At 37.1% G+C, this 23991-nt stretch overlaps 2 protein-coding genes across 6 annotated transcripts in view; one reads left to right on the forward strand and one right to left on the reverse strand.

The window, feature by feature from the left end:
* The window catches only part of scap (SREBF chaperone), a 125940-nt gene extending 118739 nt beyond the window's left edge, over positions 1–7201 (forward strand). For both annotated transcript variants that reach the window (XM_063057486.1, XM_063057479.1), the window contains one exon: positions 1588–7201. In XM_063057486.1, coding sequence (XP_062913556.1) covers positions 1588–1833 — 246 coding nt within the window. In that variant the 3' untranslated portion in view covers positions 1834–7201. The remainder of the gene's footprint in view (positions 1–1587) is intronic.
* A 145-nt stretch (positions 7202–7346) lies between these two features.
* Positions 7347–23991, reverse strand: part of ptpn23a (protein tyrosine phosphatase, non-receptor type 23, a) — a 98115-nt gene continuing 81470 nt past the window's right edge. For 2 of the 4 annotated variants that reach the window (XM_063057445.1, XM_063057467.1), the window contains 5 exons: positions 22465–22649; positions 20831–20935; positions 19883–20021; positions 18960–19073; positions 10729–18663 (listed from right to left, as the gene is read on the reverse strand). In XM_063057445.1, coding sequence (XP_062913515.1) covers positions 18037–18663; positions 18960–19073; positions 19883–20021; positions 20831–20935; positions 22465–22649 — 1170 coding nt within the window. In that variant the 3' untranslated portion in view covers positions 10729–18036. The other 2 variants (XM_063057460.1, XM_063057451.1) reach the window with 2 other exon arrangements.

Raw genomic sequence — 23991 nt, forward strand, 5'->3', positions numbered from 1 at the left:
GGTTAAATCGTCCCAATTTGAGACTTTAACTACTTTAACTAGTGGACCAGTGCTGTCATTATTCATAATAATCTTAGTCCAATCTGCTCATAGATAACATTGCCACCAGCTCCATGCTTATTCCATATTAGTGAATGTAGATGTGTTATTTTTAAAGGACGAGTTCAGCTTACTTTATAGCTATCCTGCAAGTATATAACAAGAGAATAGTTGAATTTGATAACATTAATCAAGATACTAAGGCCCTGTTTCTTTGAAAGTGTCATCCAATTCAGGCTTAGTTCAGTCACTTCCAGTATTGTGAAGAGCTGACCTGGACAACATTCTCTTATGACGTTAACTCATAATTCTGTAATTTTCTATGTGCATGTACAAGGACTTTACTACTTTATACAGAAACACTATTATTGCCTTTTCTGGACATCAAAGAATAGATAATAAATGCATGTTTGCTGGTAGAACCCATATCCCAGATCTATGAGTGGAATTTTGAAATATATAGCTCTGGCATTTTCCAGAAGATCATTCAGAAAATTGACTAAAATGTTTTTTTTCTCAACTGATTCAATTTTGAATTTTGGAAAGTTGCATAAATCCAGTGCATGAAGACATCATATTCAATAATTATACAATTATCAAAATAATATGTTTGCTAAGAAGACTGATTTGTAACCTTAATTAACTGCTAAACAACTTCTCCTTGCTGCAGCTGTGTAAGAATGCAATGCCTGTAACTTAAATCACACGGTTCTTGAGTTATTAGCAATGTACAGTGTGTCTCTTTATGTACTTATTCTGTAGTGTTAGGGGCTGGTTGCAATATTACATACTGTATGGTACAAGAAAGGTAAAGGTTCAGCCACCACTAACGCTGCAGTGCTATTTTTATGCTGATCAAGTTTAATGCTGACAGGAAGTATTTTCTATTGAGACACAATTGTCTCCAATACAGTAAGTGCTGTCACTCGAATTACAGCACACTAGAGTTTCAAAGTAAATCTCTCTCAAGTCGAGTTTATGATCATATACACAAGTATGATGAGGTAGCTGGTGGAGTGAAAAGCCATCACAGACATGTAGATTCAGATAACACAACACAGAACTAAAGTTGTGTCTAAATTATATAAGACAGAAGAAAGAAAAGACTGCAAAATAAGATATTAGTGTAAAAAATAAAAATGGAGAATTCTCTCAAAAGAATGTATCCATGGTAGTGCAAAAGGAGGTGCGTAGTGCTCTGGTGCTAAGGGAGGACAAGGGTTGTGCATATCGACTCAAGAAACTAATGGTAATATGAGGCTAGGTATTCAGGATGTGAGACCTCAAGCCTCTGTACCTTCTGTCTGATGGTAGCAGTGAGAAGTTACTTGCATCAATCTTAATCCGTTTTTATGTTCCATGCAAACCAGTGAGTCTGGAATTGTCAAAGAACTCAAGAAATGTTTTCAGTTAAAACAAGTGCTACTGTCGTACAGCCTTTTGGATAAGGTTTACTGAAGTACAAAAGTATTATCTTGTGACATTAAAAGTCTGTAGTAAATTTTTTATGCCTCTCACCCATCTTTGCCTCTTACCATTTTCTTGCAGGACGTAGGTTGTGGAGCTAGTTTGGGGGTGATATCTGACAACCTCCTCGTGACTGGGGGACAAGGCTGCGTCAGCCTCTGGGACATTGGCTACGGGGACTTGCTTCAAACTGTCTACCTGGGCAAAAGTAATGAGCTGCAGCTTGTTCGACAGCTGCTGGTCTTGGACAATGCTGCCATCGTGTGTGACTTTGGCAGTGAACTTAGCCTCGTTTACTTCCCGTCTGTGCTGGAGAAACTAGACTGAATGAAGGAGGGAGTTCTATACTGATGAGATTTTGCCTCAAGGAAGAAGCATTGATGCAATTTTCAATCATGGTCTTGAGTATTTGAGTGACTAGAGATGTGATACACTGGATGGTTAGAAGCTCAAGTGCATGGGGACAGATCTGCACAATATGCTGGGGGTCTTTACTTTGTGTCAGCGAGCAGATTTTGATTTTTATAGTTAATGTAACAAAGCTTCAGAACTGCAGGCATGGTGAAGGGCAACAAATCTGCCCTCAAGCACTTCGTTGACATAACAAGCACGTTGAAGTTTAGTAATCAAGCCTGATTTTATTTGGTTTTACAATATTGCTTCATGTGAATTAGACATAACTGTGACGCAAAGATAGCACAGAGGTATTATTTTTTAAATTATTTTTTTAAATGCATTAAAGTTTAGGGAAGGAAAGTGCTGTGCAAGAGATGTTTAATCATGCAGATTGAGCAGTTTTTAGTTGGTAAAAATAAAGATATTGAATTTGCAAGAAAGCTAAACAAAGAAGAAAAATTGACAATACATAACTGGTTTGACTGTACACAGGGTGAGAAAAAGAGATGTGGTGAAATGTTCTCTAAAATGCCATCAAATCAGTTGTTATGTCAACTTTTGACTAAATACCTTTTTTGTTTCTCTCAAAAGAAAAAAAATGAAATGTTTAAATACATACAGCAGAATGGGGCTTATTCATATCTGAGGACTTCTTAAATTGAGGCTTCGCCTGTCTGGGTTCAGTCTACCTACTTCATGGACTGTCTACATCAAAATATTTGCTTGTCTCCATGTGCTGACGATCTCAATGTAAGTCAGACATTCTCTGTAATCTTATTATGACAGAATAATCCCAGTATAGCTGGCAGAGCTGTTCAGCACTCGCCTATGTTTCTGCCTCCTAACACTTGTGCATCATTATACCGTCTACAATCCATAGAGCCCTTGCTGGACAAATCTTGCCTAATAAATGCTCACATTTTTTTCATTCATTACTTTTGATCTAAAAGCAGCTTTCTGAATGAAGCTATCCATGTTTATTGAAATTGCTGACCAGGGTTGCTCAGGAGTGCATTCTTTCAGGACAGAAATTGCTACACTCCTCTGTCTTTATGGAGTTTGCTGAATGCAAGTACTGAGTTAAAAGTAGACTATTATTGTAGTACCATATCTGTGGCAATTGACAATACAGTCCCTTCACAGCAAAGGCAATTCAGCAGCTGTATTAATAGTAATATAATCTAAACATTACGACTGAACTGAATGTTTTTTCAACATCTGAAACTGCCAGGAAATGTTTACCATAGCCTTTCTGCACAATTAGAATCAGAACCTTACAGATGGTACCTCATGTGCCTGCTCTCCAAAACAGCTATTCAATTAGTACCTTTCCCCAATTCTTTTCCGATACATCTACCTTAATTTTCATTTCTAAAGTTTTATCTATTTTTCTAAACAATGAATTTTCACCAGATTTCCCCTAAGTCTTCTATATTTTGATGTTTGTTATTAAAACAACTACAATAATTTTAAGTCACAAAAATACATGGGATACCATTTTAGACAGTTAACTGTTATCATTGTTTCATAATGCGCTTGCTATGAATGGATTATTCTGGTTGTTTAATCAAGTAATTGGTCGGAGTATTTAGTAAAAGATTATCAATGTGCATTTTGTTTTTGCTGCCATATGAGAAATTGATGGTTGTTTGCAGTCTATGAATATCATATTGTTACTGGTATGTTGCAAAATAGTGTTTGAAAATACAATACTTTGATTATGCAGATAAAGGTAGCCAGACCTCTTTAAGGATGCTCTTTGAATCATGAGGGTATAAGCTGAATCTATTATCCTTTTTTTTCCCACATCCTCCATGCTTCCTGGTCACCATCTTGTCAGGATATGTGTGCACAGTTAAGATGAGTGATGGATAAATGAGTAATATTGCTGAAATTCTGTAATCACCCTGATAACCAACAGCTCAGTATTTTCTCCCCAACCAGCTGCAAAAGCAGTCTCCCATAACTCGGTTTAGTTGCACTTTTAATTTCTTGGAACAATTAATTTTCATGCATATAAAGAAATACTAAATTAGTGGAAGAGAGAATTAAACAGTTTTCAAATTCTGTATCAATGAAAACTTAATCAGCACTATTATCTGCCTGCTTAATTCAAAATATTTATTGTTTTTATGTTATTTTAAAGATTGTCTGTAATGCATCAAGTTGATGTCACTTATTTATAAGGAATAACTGTAAAAGGTGAAGAAGCGTACTGGAAATTTGTCCCATATCACACTACTGATAGGTTGTTGGTCAGAATCGTTGCTTGGATACTTCAGCCAATTGTGGGCGGGAGGCTGGAGGAGATTTCCCACTCAACCAGTGGGGCATCATACCATGTTTGTTTTTCTAGTTTTCTATTTGTTTCCCTATAGCTCTGTATTTTTTTTTACTCCATACACTATTTTCATTCACTTCTCCAGGTCCTTTAGTTCTCTTTCACTTCTCTGTCCTACTTCAACAGATGGAGTTCAACCCGGAGAAGTGTGAGGTGGTACGCTTTGGAAGGACAAACTCCAAGGCAGAGTACAAAGTAAATGGTAGGATACTTGGTAGTGTGGAGGAGCAGAGGGATCTGGGGGTACATGTCCACAGATCCCTGAAAGTTGTCTCACAGGTAGATAGGGTAGTTAAGAAAGCTTAAGGGGTGTTAGCTTTCATAAGTCAAGGGATAGAGTTTAAGAGTTGCGAGGTAATGATTCAGCTCTATAAGATTCTGGTTAGGACACACTTGGAGTACTGTGTCCAATTCTGGTCGCCTCACTATAGGAAGGACGTGGAAACATTGGAAAGGGTACAGAGGAGATTTACCAAGATGCTGCTTGGTTTAGAGAGTATGGATTATGATCAGAGATAAAGGGAGCTAGGGCTTTACTCTTTGGAGAGAAGGAGGATGAGAGGAGACATGATAGAGGTATACAAGATATTAAGAGGAATAGATAGAGTGGATAGCCAGCGCCTCTTCTCCAGGGCACCACTGCTCAATACAAGAGGACATGACTTTAAGGTAAGGAATGGGAAGTTCAAGGGGGATATTAGAGGAAGGTTTTTTACTCAGAGTGGTTGGTGCGTGGAATGCACTGCCTGAGTCAGTGGTGGAGGCAGATACACTAGTGAAATTTAAGAGACTACTAGACAGGTATATGGAGGAATTTAAGGTGGGGCGTTATATGGGAGGCAGGGTTTGAGGGTCGGCACAACAATGTGGGCTGAAGGGCCTGTACTGTGCTGTACTATTCTATGTTCTATATGTTAACTCCTTTTTTCCTGAGCATCTTTCTCTTTTTTTTCCATTTCTATTTTGGTCCATGCATTCCTCCATCTTCCCTTTTACAATTTTTGTCCCTCTAGCCTCTGTTTTGCACTTCATAGCATTGCTGATGAGTTTGGGAATTTGGAACCAAGTAGGGGTATTAAACTTGCTGCTGTATTGAGGTTTTTTTAAAGTTACAGACTCTTTTTATTCAAAACCGAGAGATTGTTTCATATTTAAAGACAGAATGATGTTAGAATTTTTAAAAAGAAAAAATGCATTTGTTATGATTTTTGGATGTACTAATACCATGCTTAACTGAGAGGATTCTAAACACACACTTTTCTCCTTCTGATCAATGGAATATTTCTTTTTAGGTTTCCATCTGAATAGGTCTCTTGAATATAAATAAATTACCTGCAGCCTCTCTTCTGTTTTGTTTTTAAGTTTTAGAGATTGGTAGAAAGTCAAAATTAGAAAAATGTACAGAACCAAAGAATATTTCTTAATTTTTTTTGGAACAAACTTAATAAAAAATGTAAATATTGATTTAATCTGTTTTTATACTAAGATGCGCTAAGTGGTTTATTTTTAGTTTGCAATTTATTTTCCACTTTTCTCCTCTCCCAAAGAAATAAAAGTATTCCCTGTTACTGGAAAATGATTCAGGGGGTGTTATCCTTGCCCGATTTGCTTGTAGTTAATGAACCTGCCATGGATTAAGAGATAAAGTATGAGTTACAGATCTCTAGCACTCTTGGTCAAATTACAGCTTTAGTAATGTTTTGAGTGTTTGGTTGATAAATTAATGAGTAGGTGTTCCATTCAGAAACATTGAACTTGTGGGTTCTAATACAACTGAGGCATTAGGGAAGGTATTTAGTGGATATAAGTGGAATAATGCTGGAGGTCACTACCAAGAAATGGAGTTAGGAACCAGGTAAGTAGGTTATGTAAAGCACAAAGACTTGCCCAAGTCAGATTCTTAGAGCCTAGCAGACAATGCAATGAAAGTTGATTCATTAATGTACCATTATTGAACTGTAGGCCCAAAACAAAATGTTTGTTAGACTGCAGACTGTTCAACCTGCTCTTCCAGGCATCAACCAAGTTCACTGATCCTATTCCTCTCATTTGTGTCCATCTCTGAACAGACTCAAGGGATCTGAATTAAGTTAATAAAATGGGAAGAATGGCTGTTAGAATCTTAGAGAAGGTGGTGTTTGTGTGGCAGGATAAAGAAAAGTAGGAAACAAATATCATCAAAGTACCTGAGCCTGCAGTTTAAAACCATTAGCCAATTAGTCCCACTCTTTTTCCTCAAAGCATTGCTAACTTTTACTTTTCAAATGTATATCTGGGCTATCTGACCTATCAAACCCCATCTGTGAAGACATTGTCAACTTACTGTGTCATGAACTGGGATCTCTTTCCTTTTTGCTAGAAGTATGTAATCAGGTTTTTAAAAAATCATATTCATGTAATAGCCACTAGTATTTTTTGAGATGAACTGTATATGGGGCCTCTGTGATATCAGCCTACTTGCTTAACACTCAGTCATGGTGAAGTCAGTTTTTTAACCTCTGGGGATAGAACAAAGATATGGCCTTCACTTTCATCTACTGCTACAAACATCATTCTCTCTCCGTTAATGTATCCATCTGCTTGAGATTTTCTGCACAAACTTTTATTCATGTACTTCACCCTGAGAGATTGACTATCAGCATAGCCTGCAACCTTACTCTGCATAAATACAGCCAGTGAGTTGTGATATTTATGTCTGAAAGGCAGTGTATTTTTCCATGTGTTTTCATTCTTCATTTGCATATATTTCAGGTGCTGGAATATATGGCAACACAAGGGCTGCCCCGAGCACATCCTGGTTGTTAACACAAATAACACATTTCACTCTCTGCTTTGATGTACATGTGTCAAATAAATTTGAACCTTGAACTTCACTGTGTTTACCTTTTCCCCCAATAGTGTCGTTTTTAACCTTAGTACATTCAATTCCCTACTATTCTCAAAGAATCATAGTTATAGCACACTGGGAAATGTTTACTTTTAATGCATTTGTTCTGTCTTGTATCCATAACCACTTGGCATTCTTTTTATCAGCAAAGCATAAACTTGATGCTTAACTTTGCAGAGTTATCTGTAAAAACTTATAAATCTCACCTCTACACTGCCAATTGTTTGCATCCAGTCACATTAAAGTTGCTGGTATAAGCAAGCCTTGCATAGTTTTATTTTTATTTCTTTAACAACTCTCCCTCGTTTCCTAATGTTTATTCACTAAAGACCCTCTTGTCTGATCTACTTTTAAGATTAATCTTAAATTCTTCACAGTATGACTCAGTTTACTGAGTAAACAGGAGCAAAACCTGTACATACTGTGTGAAATATCCAGGTTGGATAATTGTGCCTTTATTCATTTTGAGGTGGAAATATAAAGAAAAACTTGAAAAATGTTGGAACCCCCGTGCCACGTCAAACAGTTTATGCTGGAATATAAATGCAAATTTAGTGGTCTTCCAAATTAAGGAGAGTCCATCAAAAATCCACACATTGTAACAGCCATCTCAAAATTCCGGATGCATGTTATTTTAACTTGCCTTTCCAATCCCACACTAACTTGCATGTCCTCTGCCTTCTCTATTATGGAGAGGCCAAGCACAAATTGGAATTTGTGTTCTATCTTGGTAGTTGATAGCCCAATAGAACAACCATTGGATTTTCCAATTTCAGGTAACACACACCACTGATGTTTTCCTCACTAGCTGTCCACCTAGTTTTCTTCGCCCTTTGTTCCCTTACCATCTGCAACCTGTCTGTCTCACCCCTCCCTTGTATGGTATATTTCGACAATTTTTTCCCCATCCCTCTCAACTCAGATGCAGGGTCTGACACAAAACATCAACTTATACTTCTTGCCTCCACAGATACTGCTGAGTTATTTCAGTGTTCTATTTTTTGCTTTGTATTTCAGCATGTGCAGTCTCTGTCGCCACACAGTTTTCCAGGTGTTTTCAGCAGAAGCCTATCTAATTGCAACAAAGCACATCTTATATGCAATCCTTCTGTAATAACGACAAATAACACTTGTGTTAATTACTGAAATATACGTCTTGTGCTCTTGGCCCAAAACACTACTTTTTTTTCCATAGTTGCTGCCTGGCCTGCTGAGTTCTTCCAGCATTTTGCGTGTGTGCGTGTGTTATAATTTAGTGTTTTAGTGACTCGTACACAACATCCAAGTTCCTCTGAACACAGATCAATACCTTTTAATCTTTTACCATTTAAAATAGGAACTGCGCTTCTCCAGCCTTTTTGTACATTCCCGTCTATTTACTTCTGAATCCCTTGCAACAATCACACATTTTTGGTATTTGTCCTTATTACTGAACATGCTCCATACGGATTGTAGTTTTGTCTTTTTATTCAAAATAGCTGTTGTCTGACCTACTATTGAATCATAAAGATGCGGTGCTCTTCGGTTTAAAATAATTTCTCTCCATGTGATTTGTCACCAGCTTTATCTCTGACCTTGAGTATGAGATTCTACTTTAACCTGTTTGTCAAGTCCCTGTTCAGGTACTACTTCTGCAGAACTTTTGACCACAATATTTAATCTCAATAGAATCAAACAGCAAGCCAACTACTATAATATGGGAAATCTCACCCAACCTGGGTACTGAAAGGATTGACAGATTGATGGCTTTTTCCTGATTCTGTGGATGATGATGCATGGCTGATTTTAGTTGGTGGAGCAATTTGATTAATTCCAATAATTAATGAGATTCCCTCCTTCTAAATAGTTACACAACCCCCTGAACAGCCAATGTCCAACTTCTTGGAGAGAAATGCATGACTAAGCAATAACAAGTCTGACATGTCCTTCGTGATTTATTTAGCTAGTACAGCGCCTGCCTTGCAGCACCAGAGACCTGGGCACAATCCTGACATCAGATGCTATCTGTGAAATTCCAGCGTTGTTCTGTGACCACATGGGTTCCTGCATCCCAAAGATTGCAGGTTGGTAATTGATGAAAATGCAAGTTTAGTTAAAATATATATATATATAGTTGAGTGTAAAAGTGTGGCTGATTTTCAGTTTGGACTCCGTGCTGTATCTTTCTGTGATGTGACCCCACGAGTTAGATAAACTATCAGGTCAGTAGAGTAAATCAATTTCACAGATCTCAGTTTTTCTTTCTAACATATCTGCTAAGTAAGATCATCTTTTGTGCTATATGTTTGGATAAGGGTCCATTTTGTGGCAGTCAGACTTTATTCCAAAGTATATTTGCCACAACAGCAACATCTTACCATACAGTCCAGAATAGTTTAGAATCTTGAATCCAAGAAATGGTTTCTCTAGTCGTTAACCAATGCAGTGTAACCAGTTCTATTATTGCATGATTTAAATGCATGGCCTGTTTTAGTGCACACCTGCTGGATTTTCCAGCATGACAAAAGTAAATACTTTACAAGTACCTAGCGATGTTCTATTTAAATGAAATCCCTTTGTTCATCATGCATTCTCTTCATACCACAGGAAATAGTGTCTGAGTAACACAGTCCTCTGATTAATTTGTGAATTTTGTCATATTTGTGTTTCTGGGCTTGGCTAGCAGTGGCACCATTGTTGTCTATACCTACTTGCCTGAAAAGTAGTTAGTAAGAGTTAATCATTTTGGTTGATCTGACACATACTGTATATGCAAGAGCTGGCAAGGGCAGCAGATAATAGTGAAACAGGTTTTTTTTTACAACAATCTGGTAGTTTCACAGAATTATAGGACTAAGTTTTTTCATTTCAACATTTTAATTATTTGAATTTAAATTTCCCATTTGCCTTGCTAGGATTTAAATTCATTTCTAGATCAGTTGGTCCAGAATACTGGCTCCTATTTCAGTAGCTTTAGGTTTTGGGGTACAATAGCATTGTGGTCAAATGCAACTGGTTCATTTAACTTGTCTCGGAATTGGAATAAGTATTCCTTAATGACCCAGAGTCATTTAGTGCTTGGCATACACTTCAAACTTAAAGACATGGATTTAAAAGAACTAAATGTGCATGTGGTAATGCATTCATGTACTTATGTTATCATTTGATGTTGGAACTGGAAAACATTTTAGCTTTTAACAATGTTCTTTAATTTACAGGATTTAAACCTTACACATAATGTTGAATATATGCCACAAAATGTCAATACCTTAGTTCAGAGTAACCCTGATAATTACTGTATAAGAACCATCAAAAAAACTAATGTGTTACTGGCTCAGGGGAATAAAGGATGAGAAGTCTAAAAATAAACAAAATTGATCTTGGACATAGTTTATAATTTTTAAGCCCTTTGTTCTGTCAGTGGCATTGTACTGTATATTAATGTAGAAGAACTTGTAATATTTTGTTAATATAACAAACTTTGTACTAATTGTAAATAAAACTTTGATATCAATTTGATGACAAGATATCTTGTATAGATAGGCTGTTAATATTTTTCAGAATTTTATTGCAACTGGGTTTTTATTCCACCTCTTGCTATACCACTGCTGGAAAAAAAGCAAATATATGTTATGGTGGTATACAGAAAGTTAGATAATCATCAGAACTTCAAACATTTTGCTCAAAATTCCATCTTCTGCCGTCTCTGTCACCATTGTACACATCACTCAAAACCAAGGGAAATTGCAAAATATTACCTATTAAATCCTTTTTATATTGAAATGTTTAATACGTTACAAGGTCTGTGTACAATAGAAATTGAGAGGAGACTTTAATTCGTTCTGAGAAATACTTGTACACCACAGTAAGTGCACTGATTGGCTGCAGAGGCATATGAACAAATCTATGGGCAAGGAGGTCATAAGTACACTTTAAACCCAAATTCTTGTCATTATTTCAGGTAGCGATCACTTCTATGCCAGAATACTGACTGGAACTTCATACTTTTGTTAGAATCACTAGTATTCTACAATCTTAAAGTACTTCATTATTTGGAAATCATTCTGGGCATATAAATTAGGAGCAGGAATTGGTGTCCCAAGCCTGCTAAACCTTTCGATGGGATCATGACTGAACAAATTACAACCTCAATACTTAATTTCCACCTACCCAATAGCTGGGGTTTTGAAAGTGTGATATGATTGGAAGTGTACAACTTTAGACCAGATATTGCTCTATGTAATATGTTAACAACTTAACCAATTGTCCTGATATTCAGCAATATCAAGATAGCATGAAGGAAAAGTTGCATTTGCACATATTTCATATTTATTTGGAACATTTATTTACTTACTGCTTTTCACATGCCTTTCAGGATGTTCCAAAGTACTTTAAAGCCATTGAACTATTTTTGATGTATAACTACAGATGTAATATAGAAAATACATTCCCTAATCCATTACAATTAGGTCTCAGTTTGCTGTGGTAATGTTGCAGGACTATTGAAGTTACATTTCAAATGCTAAATTATGTGATAGTCCAAACAACAATGGTGGAAAATTCCTAGATTTGGTTGTCAGGATATCCATTTTAAAACTAAAGAATACAATTGAGGGAATATCATTTCAGTGAATGAAATATTCCATGCTTCTGGCATGGTCACCTGCGGCAGCTAGATAATAAGCCCATGATCATAAATCAGTGACTAAGTCATGAAATAACTTCCCTTTCAGCAAAACAAAAAAAATGACGTGGGACAACAAAGTAATCAAATAGTTATTTATAGCACATTTATATTACAGTGGAATGTACCATTGAAATTAGTGTTATTTGACAATGTACACATGCAGGATATTGGAAAGTCCAATGAAAGACTTGATTCTTCTTTACAGCCTCCCCACCCCCACCCCCCCACATTCACAATGTGTTATACTAGAATGGATCACATTAAATTGTGACTCACTGCGATGGCACAAATTTTCAGGCTTTAAAGATGAGGATTACCATTTACAATTGAACAAGGATTAAATAAAAGGATTAAGAGGTAAACAAAGAAATGAAAGCACTCATTTCAGAATAGCAAGTCAATTTATGAACTAAAATCAAACAACCATTGGTTCACCCAAAACTCATTAGTAAGTTTGAGTAATAAAATGCAAGACTTCCTTTCTGCAGGGCTGAAATCAACAGATCAAAATGACAAATAGCTTGTATTGCTTAAAGAGCATTTTGGAGAACCTGAACTGTCAAATTCAGATGAGGAAATGAGTTCCCATCCCCAACCAAGCCCAAAGAATTGTAGCCTGTACCTAAAAACATAGTGCATTCAAGCCTAGTATGTTCTTCAAAGTTAGCAGAGGATTGTGTCATTGATTCCTCGTTCAGATTTTGGAGTGAGATACTCTGTCACCATTATAAAGATATAATTCTAGAAACAAACATGAAGCAGGATTTCTGAGGGGGGGTGAGGAGAGAAGGATAGGTTCTTGATTAGGGCATGAAAGGTTATGGGCAGGAAAATGGGGTTGAGAGGGAATTGGATCAGCCATGGTGGAGTAGATTTAATGGGCCGAATGGCATAACTCTGCTCCTATATCTTATGGTCTAAGGTGCTCCCCATCAGTCTTTCTTTTAAGTGCTGAATCTAAGAAACAATCACGAGTAGGGGCACAATATAGGCAATGAGAAGGACAGGAGGAAAGTAAAAGTTCAGATGTTAACTCCACAGCCTGGTAATCAAATGTTCGGTTCCTTCTTCTTGCCAATATTCCCTCTTGGGGGGGGGGGGGTGTGAGAGAGTGTGAGTGTGTGTTACTAGTGCACAAAGGAATTAAACTGCATGTTAAGTATTTTTCACAATGGTACACAATCACATTTCCCTTTTCCAGTTTCTGATGCGGACAGTGTTGACAACGTAGAGTTTGTAATGATTTGTCTGCAAATTATAGAACTGTCTTATTTATACTGTTTTATTGAAGAAATCATTCAGAGCGCATATGTTTTTGGCACTGGGTAGAAAATTACACAGCACACGATTTTTGCGCACACTTGTCATTACAAATTAGAGGGAATATTGCTCCCTACCATCCTAGAGTTTGGTAATAGTTGGAATTAACATCCGCTTTCTGTACAAACTAAACTGGAACTACAACTCTACATTCTTGATTCCAATGTTATTTCAGTATTTAAACACTCTAGTGACATGCTTGCCCAATAGAAGCCATTGCTTCTTCAGTGAAAGATGTTTACCTACATGTTTTTATACTAGGCTTTACTACAGTCAAACCCCAATTTTTTTTTTAAATGAACTTAAACATTGTACTAAAGCACTTTTTGTGCTGTCAGACTCCCATGGTAACAGGCATCCATCTCTAGTTGGAAGTATTTTCTCCAATAGTAATCGAAGATCAGATCAAAAGCACGAGTACTGAGCATGTTAGTTTCTGAGTTCCAGTGGAAGCAATCAGAACATTAACCACAGCCCCAAATCCCAGGCTGCAACTCAGCTTTTAGTACTAATCATTCCAGAAAGAATTTCAGCCTCAAAAAAAATCAATGAAAACCAAAAATGCACTTGCAATTATCAAAGCGATTAAGACATAGATTATGATGTCCTGAGCTTTCTCTTAACAGACTAAAATAAAAACACAGGAAAACTGACAGATCATGAGTAACACACATTAAGCTAATCAGCCCCGTCAGTAAACTTCTATGTCCTTGATTTCATACACACACTACATCTTCTTAAAAAGTTAAGTCAGAGATCTTGAAAAATACTCATTTAAGAAATCATAACTGCCCTAACAGTACTGATACACCATTTTTTCCATTAAAAGTCAAAAGCTTTCCTGAAAATTTTACTCAATTTGGGCTAACTTGTATGCAGCCTGTTTGATTTTCATTTGCACTGGAACACACCTTAGAAAATTGAGAATAAACTGCTTAGGGGTGGGAGATACACCGTTGGATCAGAGGTCTTAAAACCTCAAACATTAATTCTGAATCATTTCAGTCCTGGTTGTGTTCATTTGTTCCCCATTTGAACTGTGCTGAGAGCCAGCAGATTTAGAATTAACTGTTATTGGCAAAGGCCAATTGGATGAGAAACATCTTTAATTTAGTTATGTTCACACCACCAAGATCTGATGGATGTGAATCATCAACTTATTAAAACTTTCCATAGCTGGACTAGACCAAATTAATAGAGAAATCAAAACAACCCTAAAATACAAATTGTTACTAGTAAGGTGCCGTGAATTAATTTTTTGCAGTAACATTCCTACCACAGCCAATAGATAAAATCAGCTGAGTTCCATTTATTAATCCACACCTGCCCTATACCAATTCTCTGTAATTTGAATTAAGAGTTAGGATTAATGATGTTACATATTAAATGCTACATGTCTAATATTTCAGCAGTTACTCCAATATTAAAAATCAAAAAACTTGCAGATACTATAAATCTGCATTGAATTTCTGTTTGTCAGTGTCTTGCAGGGACCAGAGGCATTTAAGTTTTAAATGCAGACTCCACTCTACAAGTGTTGGTCAATCCTCGGAACATGCCCAAAATTGTTAGTTGTTGTTAGATTTTCAATGAAATTCATGGTATCCCTAGCCTTGGCTTCAAAATTCTATATAGATCTAAGTATTTATGGATGCCTTTTGATTTGATTACATTTTACTGTGTATTCTGCACATCACAGGATGTGCTTGCATTAAAGAAGTTTATACAGCCAGCCATCTTGTACATTTGAAGATTCATCATTGAAATTCATTATTTGAAATGGGTCAGAAGTAGTATAAGCCTCTCTACCCACTTAAGTGACATTCAGTTACTAGGTGTTCAATCAAATCCCTTTTCCATCTCTTCCATTACAAATTTCTTCTTTCTTTTCTTGTAGTACTAGCTATGGGAAGAACAACATCTGGTTTTAGATAATGACTCAAATTGTGAAATCTTTAACTGAATTTTTACAGATTTCCTAATGTAACAGAATGTCAATTTTAAAAATCTGACCACTAATCTCTTTGAATTCATCAGATTTTGGCTGTAGAATACTTTGTCGCAATTTCTCTCATTGTGGAAGTTTCCACTGAATCCAGCCAGCATTCTACTCTAATTACCAAACCACTAACCGAAAAGTACTAATGAAATTTATTCATCATATTGTTGTATTAAAACTATAGTATGGAGGTTCAACAGCCCATAAAACTCCCTGCTAAAGCAAAATGATTGGCTACTTCTATATTAATGGCATAGTCCTCAATCACATCAGGATACAAAGTAAATTAACAGAGAATGATACTGTGATAGATAATCGAAAGGCAGTAATGTGCAAATTGGTAAATGTGCAGAAGCAGTGGCCTCAACAACTAAATAGGGTACTGATACCTCTGTTAGTCATACTGCATTACACTTTGTAACCATTGCTGTGTCATGTCTACGTGGTTTCTTTTGGACAACAGTTTTGGCCAGCTAAGCGGACTTGCTGGAAGTTACTGAGCTCTGGTGTTAAACAGCCTTATGGTAAGGCACATTCTTCTCAATGGAGCGTTCATGCACAAGTTGCATGAAGATAACCCCGCCAAAGAGGTCACCTTAACTCCACTTAGGCTGGCTATAACCTTGCAAACAAACAGGGGTGACTTTATTTTAACTAAAAATATCTTAGTTCCCAGTGTTATTCAGGGATGTGAAGTATTAGTTGGGTGATAAAGTGATGTTAAAATACTAGATGTGAAGTGAGATTGCTAGTAAAGGATTTAGCCCTGATAAAGTCAACAATTTTTGATGCTGTTTGACCTTTTTTTTTTGATAGTCTGCCCTCTGATTTAATGTTTTTATTGAATTTTGTAACTTGGCCATTTTAGAGACCCCAGATTTAGACCAATTTTGAAGATTTTTTTTTTTAAAAGATAATGGTCCTGCAGTAAGTATTAATCCTAGCAGGGAAGATTTCTACAGAAACTTAGTTTTTGGATCAATAATCTCAGGTACAATATTTGTAATGAGGCCTTTTTATGGCTTTGGGAAGCATTTTGAGAGAGTCCGTGTTGGGGTCGTAACTGGTGTAATAAAATTGTTTGATTAGATTAGTAATAGCAGAGATGGTAATGGAATGGGACTGACGGGACTGGAGGGAACCAGTGCTTCCACTGATCTGAGTGCAGTATCCCTTCAAGATTGCTTTAAGTCAGCATGAATGGCAGTAGGCAATCCTTTGTGAGAAATTCTTAGATGGGCTGTACAAATGGATTCTGTAAGAACACAGCATGGATAAGAGTGTTGATTAGAATCTTCCATTTCAAACTGTGGGGAAGAATATTTTAAATTGTTAGATGACATAACTTAGAATTATGTTAAAAAAAAATCTTAAACATATTCCAAATTACATTAACAAGCTGTTATTTTCCAAACCTACAAACAGTAGTCTTGGACTTAGAAAACTGGAAGTCCAGGTTCCTTTAACTGGATTATCAATAAATCAGTTTTTTTTTAATTAAAAAGGCCAGTGATGGTCTTGTTTCCTTTTAAGTTTAATTGCAAAGTACAAGAACCTCAACTGCCTTGGAGCTAAGATTGTTGATATGTACAATACTAAAAATGCTACAAAGGTTGTTCCTAGTAGAAAGGGGTCAATATATCACCAATGTCTTAATTTTTGTAATACATTTTAATGTTTTAATATTTTATCTCCAACAAATTAGTTACAACTATCCAAATAGGTTTAACCTGGCTCCAGACCCATGATGGGTAGCTCTGCTGTATGGTGCAAAAGTTACTGCAGACCCATGGCAGCAACAAGCATCAAATTATCTGTGGATGCTTCACCAGGCTTACTGGTCAGATCTCAAAAAACTAATCTCTCCACTTAGCTACAGAAGTTTTGCACTGCTGATCAGCCCAGACTCTTAATATTGATGAAATCACAGGTGGATTTTTACAAACATGCTGTAACTCACCATGCAAGAGCACTTGAGGTTGAACGAAAATTGGTACATTTCAGGTGCTGTAGATACAGGTCAGCCCCAACAGAAGGAACCAAGCACAATTACTGATCCAGGGTCATGAACTTTGAAATTGCTCATCAGCTGGGAAGGAATTCTCCAGCAGAATCAGAACCTAATACCAACCTGCTTTCAAGTCAACCACAGACCTTCACTATCCAGGCTTGACATAAAGGGCAAACATTGCAGGCAAGATACTGAACAAACAGACAAAACCCCAAGGAATTGCATCAGAGCCCAAAGACAGGAAGGGAATGATACTAACCACAGAACAGGAAAATCAGAATAGGCACATATAGATGGTATTTAAGATGTTCAAGGGAAAGAGGCTTTGAAAGATTTTATCTAGAAGTTTCTGGGGAAAAGATGCTTCAAAATTCTTTTACAATTGACAGAAAAAACAAGCAAAAGGGATGAAGCATGACAAGATCTATCAACAGCAAAACAAAAAGGGGATAGTAATTTTCCAGAATATTAATTTTTATGAAAATTAAAACAAATCATGCAAGATTTCCAAAAAACATCTGATGCAGATTGAAACAAATTGCAACAGATCAAAATTCTTCAGCATTAATTACGAATTATAGATACTTGGAAATAGGATTTTTTGTCCCAATTGTAGTAAGACAGTGGTTAAACATAACCATGAGTGTAGACAATAATTTACTACTATTTGCATTAATGGTAGAGAAAAGGCAATTCCTAACTTTTTATACATATAGGAGTTATATATTATACAAGATCGGATGCTAATTTTCCTGGTTTATGTAGAACAAACTGGATTACACTCCAGCTCTGTGTTGCTGACACTGCAATGAAGGCTGATCCAGTTTCATCTTACAGAGAAAACCATGTCTCAATTATTCCAGTAATAGTGGATGACCACTCGATTAGAAATTAGTCTTTGACCAATACATCACATTTTATTTAGAGTCCAGAGTGGATCCAGAAGGCTCAGGGGATCCTCACCTGTTTGAGTGGCCTGAAGGCCTTGGCCATCCTGGGGTTGCAAGAAGCTATGCTTGCTGATTTTCTGCCTGTTCCGTGGGTTGGTGTCCAGAGTGAAGGCCTCTGCAGTCAAGGAGGCCAGAAGATCCAGGGAGGAAGCCTTGTTCTCTGCTTCTGTGATGTGGTTGGTAATGCATGGTTGAGTGGTAACTGAGTGATTCCCCAGACCCACTTTCATTTTATCAAGTGCCTGGGTTGAATCACAATTGTCCAAAATTACCCTGTTAGTTTCTGTGACCAGAGGTAGAGTTGATGTTGATGTCTGTGGTGGTGCGGCCGATTCTGCCACTGAACTAGGAACCTCAACTATCAAGTCCTGCTGGAGCAAATTATCAGCAGATACTGGCAAACCTTCAGACTGCAAATTAGGCCACACACTGAAACTTGGGTCAAGTGAAGGCGGTAAGTTTGGTTTGCTGTCCCCGATGGTCGCTGCAGATGCCTTGATACTAAGTTTTGCAATAGTTGCTTGGATGGAACTAATTGGCAAATCACCTCCCAGGACCAAGTCCTGCGATTCCTGGCGGGAATAAATCTGTAAAACAGAAAGAAAATCTGAGTAAACTGGAAAGAATCCCTTCTACCAACTGAACAAAATTGATTCTTCATGTTATTCCACTTTTCACCTTCCAAAAAAATCTTACCAGGATCTTATTTCTGAACTTTCTTCCTAATATTTTAGATAGCTTTAGGTTAAAACCTTTATGGTAATGTAAGGGTGAAATATTTTAGTTTGGTTCATTGCAGCAAAAGACGTGTTACAAATGCATTATGTATGTTTAGCAATTGGAGGAAACAAATTCAAATCCAAGAGGTTTTTTTTAAATATACCTTTTGAGATGAACTGCTGGGTGTTTTGGTGGTAAGGTTGGTGGTAACCCCATGCCTCAGTAGAACCTGCTCCACATGCTTGAGAATGGTTTCGTAACAGAACTTCAAGTGGAGCTACAAACGTTTAAAAAAAAACAAAGGATTTAAAACCAACTGCATGTTGCTAGCATACTTGTACAATCACATTCCTTAAACCATGAAGGCACAAATTACTACGAAACTTAAATAAAACAGTTCACAAGCACATTATTCAAATACATGAATAATGTTCCTGCACCTGAAGTAATTTGACATGCTCGAATGACAAATAAATAATATACCTTATGTACTTGACATGTGAGACTATAATCATGAGGTACATTATTTCCGAGCAAAAATCTTATTTTCCTATTTTTTTTTTAAAAACAGGAATCAAGTTGTAAAAATTTACTAGGAATACTCAATTCAGTCATCATCTATGAAAATAGCAACGTTTCAGATTAATGACCTTTGATCAGAAAAAGAAAAATTTATAGTGAATGAGGTGAAGTGATGGTGTAGAGACAATGCTGAAAAATGTGGTGATGCTGGCCAAGAAAGGGAAGTAAAGATATGTTAATCTATCTAGAGAATATACAAATAGGAGATGAATGATGGAAAAGAACAATAAAATACCTCTGATAATAAAAAGAACAACTGAGAGATACAGAAATCTGCCTTTGTTGAAAATCAGTACTAAACTAAATGCTGGATGTATCCAGGCAGCATATGCCTGAGCTTCACAGAGGACACTTTCGAGAGCAAACCATTCCATTCTCACCAATATGCAGTACTCTTCAGTTCTCATGTCCACAAAAATTCACCAAGATCTTGTTACAGTATTTTAAACAATTGTGTTCTTCCTCCTCTGAATGCTTGTGATAAGGTATTCCCCACTGTCTCACCTTTTCTTGTAGCATGTGTTTCCTCTGCTGCCTCATTTTCCTCACAATCCGAGACAAGTCAGGGATTCCATTGCCGGCCTCTACCTCCTGTATCGCTGCATAGACAAGACAGAAAGCACCAGTTCTTCTGACTCCCGAACTGAAAGAATGAATATGACATTAATATTTTGAAGTCATCGTACCTAACTCACAGAAATCTACAGCTAGTACTTAATCAATGTGCAGTTGTTCATCTTACAGTAAACGTCCCAGTTGGGAGGGTTTTCTAACCACATTAGAAGTAAATGCAGGACTGAGAAAGACTTTAGCCAATTTAAAGTACACAATACAAAGTCATTTCCACTTTGTTGTTCTGTTAATGCTATCAAAAATTTTAATTTGCTCGTTTATCAAATGGGAAAAGCTCCAGTCACAATGATAGGAATACTCATTCAAGTTTTCTTACTGAACCATGCTGCAGGCCAAAAGTTTTAGCAATTTTGTGGCCATACATAGCTCAGGCACCTGCTTCTTTTTTTTTAAAAAAATGCATTTTAAACCAGGAAAGTTGGTCATAAGCAGATTGACCAATATCTTTTTGATGACTGATCTCGTTTTGACTGCAAGTCTATTTTTCCCTCATCAAAAGTAAATGAATGAATCAGAAGAATTGTTACAGCATCTGACAGTTGAATGGTCTCCATAGTTAAGTTTTTTAATAAATCAAAGCGATTTTATTTAAGACGATTTAAGTTCATGACTCATCCATTAATGGAATTGAAATACCCATGCCTATCATTTTGGGATTTGATTTCTCATCTCTAATCATAAGTGCATTTCCACTAACTTAACTACCATGCTACCATATGTTAAACTGAGTTCAAAACTTTAGATAACTTTTCCAATGTCTTAACCACTTAAATTCTTCATTCCACATTCCTTCTCTGCAAGATCAGAAAACAGGGTTACCTGCAATGGACAACAACAGGGGTATGTAGTGGACGCTGGTGCAGATAATGTCCATGTACTTCCTGAATAAAACGCAGCAAGTGACTCTTACTGTCAGGCAACCCCCTACAAAAAGGTCAGAACAAATTCTACTTTAAAATTGTAGAACATACGATGTGCAGCAAAGATAAATCAAAGCAGGCAACCCTCACTCAGGATTAAATTACTGCATTTCAACATACAAGGTTCAGTTTGATTCCATGAATATTGGCAGCTGCTATTTATTCCCCAAGTTTTATTCTAAAACAAGCATTAGTAGTCACAAGTACAAGAAATTCTGCAGATGCTAGAAATCCAGAACACACAAAATGCTGGAATTCTGCAGGTCAAAAGCATCTATGGAAATAAATAAGCAGTTGACATTTTGGGTCATGATCCTTCATCAGGACTGGAAAGGAAGGGAACACCAGAATAAGGTAGGAAGAGAGGAAGGAGTACAAGCTAGAAGGTGATAGGTGAAGTCAAAGGAATAGGGGAGGGGGGGATGAAGTAAGAAGCTGGGAAATAACAGTAGAAAGTGTAAAGGGCAGAAGAAGGAATCTGATATGAGAGTAGAGTCAACCATTGGAGAAAGGGAAGGAGGAGAGATACCGTGGAGGTTATAGGCTGATGAGAAGAGGTAAGAGTGGTGGCAGAGTGGGAAATAGAAGAAAAGGGAAAAATTACCAGATGGTAGAGAAACTGGTGTTCTTGCCATCATTGGAGGCTACCACGACAGAATTTGAGGTGTTGCCCCTCAAAACTGAGAATGGCTTCATCGTGACAATAGAGGCGGCCATGGACTGACATGTTGGAATGGGGATTGGAATTAAAATGATTTGCCACTAAGAAGTACTGCTTTTTACAGATGGAGCAAAGGTGCTCAACAAAGCGATCTCCCAATCTATGTTGGGTGTCACCTATGTAGAGAAGGCTGTATCAGATGCACTGGATAGAGTAGATGACACAAACAGATTCACAGGTGAAGTGTTGTCTTATCTAAAAGGACTGTTCAGGACCCTGAATGGCGGTGAATGGGCAGGTATAGCATTTCACTCATGTGTAGGAATATGTAACAGCAGGAAATTAGTGGGGAGGGACTAATTTGGAACGATCCCCGCAGAAAGCAGAGAGTGGCAGGGATATAAACATGTGCTTAGTGGTAGGATCCCATGGAGGTGGAAGTTGCAAAGAATGATGTGTTGGATGTGGAAGCCTATGAGATGGTAGGTGAGGAAAGAGGGACTCTATCCCTGTAAAGGCAGTGGGAAGATGGGGTGAGAGCAGTTGTCTGTGAAATGGAGGAGATGTGGGTGAGGGCAGCATCTATGGTGGGGAAGGGAAAGCTCCGGTCTTTGGAGGAGGACATCCCTCTGATTGTAGGATTTCAGGCACAACAGAATCCAGTATCTCTAAGCACCCAGTTTCCAATAGCATGTGACTAAGATATTTTCCCAACAAGTCAGGGACAATGGAAACAAAACAAAAAAAAAGACAACTGCAGTAAACAAATTACACATACAGCACATCAGACAAGCAATCAAATGTAGGCCCTCCATAACCTCAGAGTTTTAGTAGATTGGGCCTATTCTAGTTATAAACAAATGCAAACTCACAGCTCAGGCCACGATGTAAACTGCAGGTGAATGATTGTCCGTTTCAGACTCTGGTCTTTGTACTGCAGCCCAATCATACGTTCCACATGAGTTTGTGTTATTTTCTGTGTGGTCAACGTCAAAGTAATGGGCCCATGCACTATCTGTTGGCCTCTTTCTGCAGGGAAGTAACGGACTACCTTTTGCTGCATAGGGAGATTGAATAAAGGACAGTGAGATACACCAAATTTCTTCCAGTAATCACCATTTCTCCAGTATTGTTATTAAGCAATCTTTATGTGAAAGGCTGAACCCTGGACTGGTCAGTAAGGTGATAACAGTCAGCCAAAAGAAAAGAAAAGGAGAAAAGGCGGCTTCAGATTTATTAAATTTTGTTCAGAAAGCTGCATTAAAAAAAAATCAAGAACATTGTTATTGCCAGGAGAATTAGCATATATTGTGTGGACTAGAGATGAAGAATGTTGGACATTACTGATGGGGATTGTTAGGCTATATCCACTATTATGGGAATGGAAACACAAAGGACTAACCAGGTTAAGAATAGTAGTGATTTTTAACTACTTTCTTGACATTAGCAAATCAGTTGCATTTGTAATACTTTCTGTTCACTTCCTTATAATTTAGAATAAATTTTGTATTTTAATGTCCCATTTTAGAGATTCATACTGTTTCTAAGGTTATGCATTGAGCTCTCATCCACAATTGCTCAATATTAGAAGTCAAATGTGACAGCTGAGCCTATCATCTCCTTCATCCAGCAACTGGCTTTAACTAGGGGTCAATGAACAACCAATTACCTGATTGTCATTTGCTGTACAATTAATATGAACCCATCTTAGATCTGATAAACAGTGGAGTGAGAATCAAATCTCCACTTTTTGTTTTCGTTTCATGACTTGCCCATTCTTGAAGTGTGGAATGAAAAGATGCATCTCAAGATCATTCAAAATCTACCAATATATCGTATTATAGCAATCTTTATCCACAGGAGAGATTTGCCATTTAATAACACAATGCTTCAATGCTCTACCCAATGGCCAGATAGCCTGACATTTCAGCACATCGCAAATCATTGTTCTTACCCTGAAAGACTCATGTCTGTAAAGTAATGCAATTCTTTTCTGTTCTCCCAGAAAGATGCTCCAGTTGTCCACAGCAAGATTAAAAATACTGTAGCTTGCTGTATTTCAGAATTAGCTTTTCATCAATACAAAAAATATTATCTGGGAACACCTGAGATAACCAATGGTATTCTTGTCTATGGCCCAGAAGAGTATTTCTGATTAATGATGGGTGGAGGACAAGCAAATACAAACATTGTAATCTTTATTGACAGTCACCGACGATTACTAAAAATAGATTGTTTAAAGACTGTTGGCTTCATCTGAATAAGGGGTCATGGGTTAAGGGAGAAAGGTGAAATGATTACAGGGAACATGAGGGGGAACTTCACTCAGTTGGTCCTGAGAGTGTGGAAAGAGCTGCCAGTAGAAATGATTGATGCAGGTTCAATTTCAACATTCAAGA

This window comes from Mobula hypostoma, chromosome 1 (genome assembly GCF_963921235.1).
Source record: "Mobula hypostoma chromosome 1, sMobHyp1.1, whole genome shotgun sequence".
NCBI lineage: Eukaryota > Metazoa > Chordata > Chondrichthyes > Myliobatiformes > Myliobatidae > Mobula > Mobula hypostoma.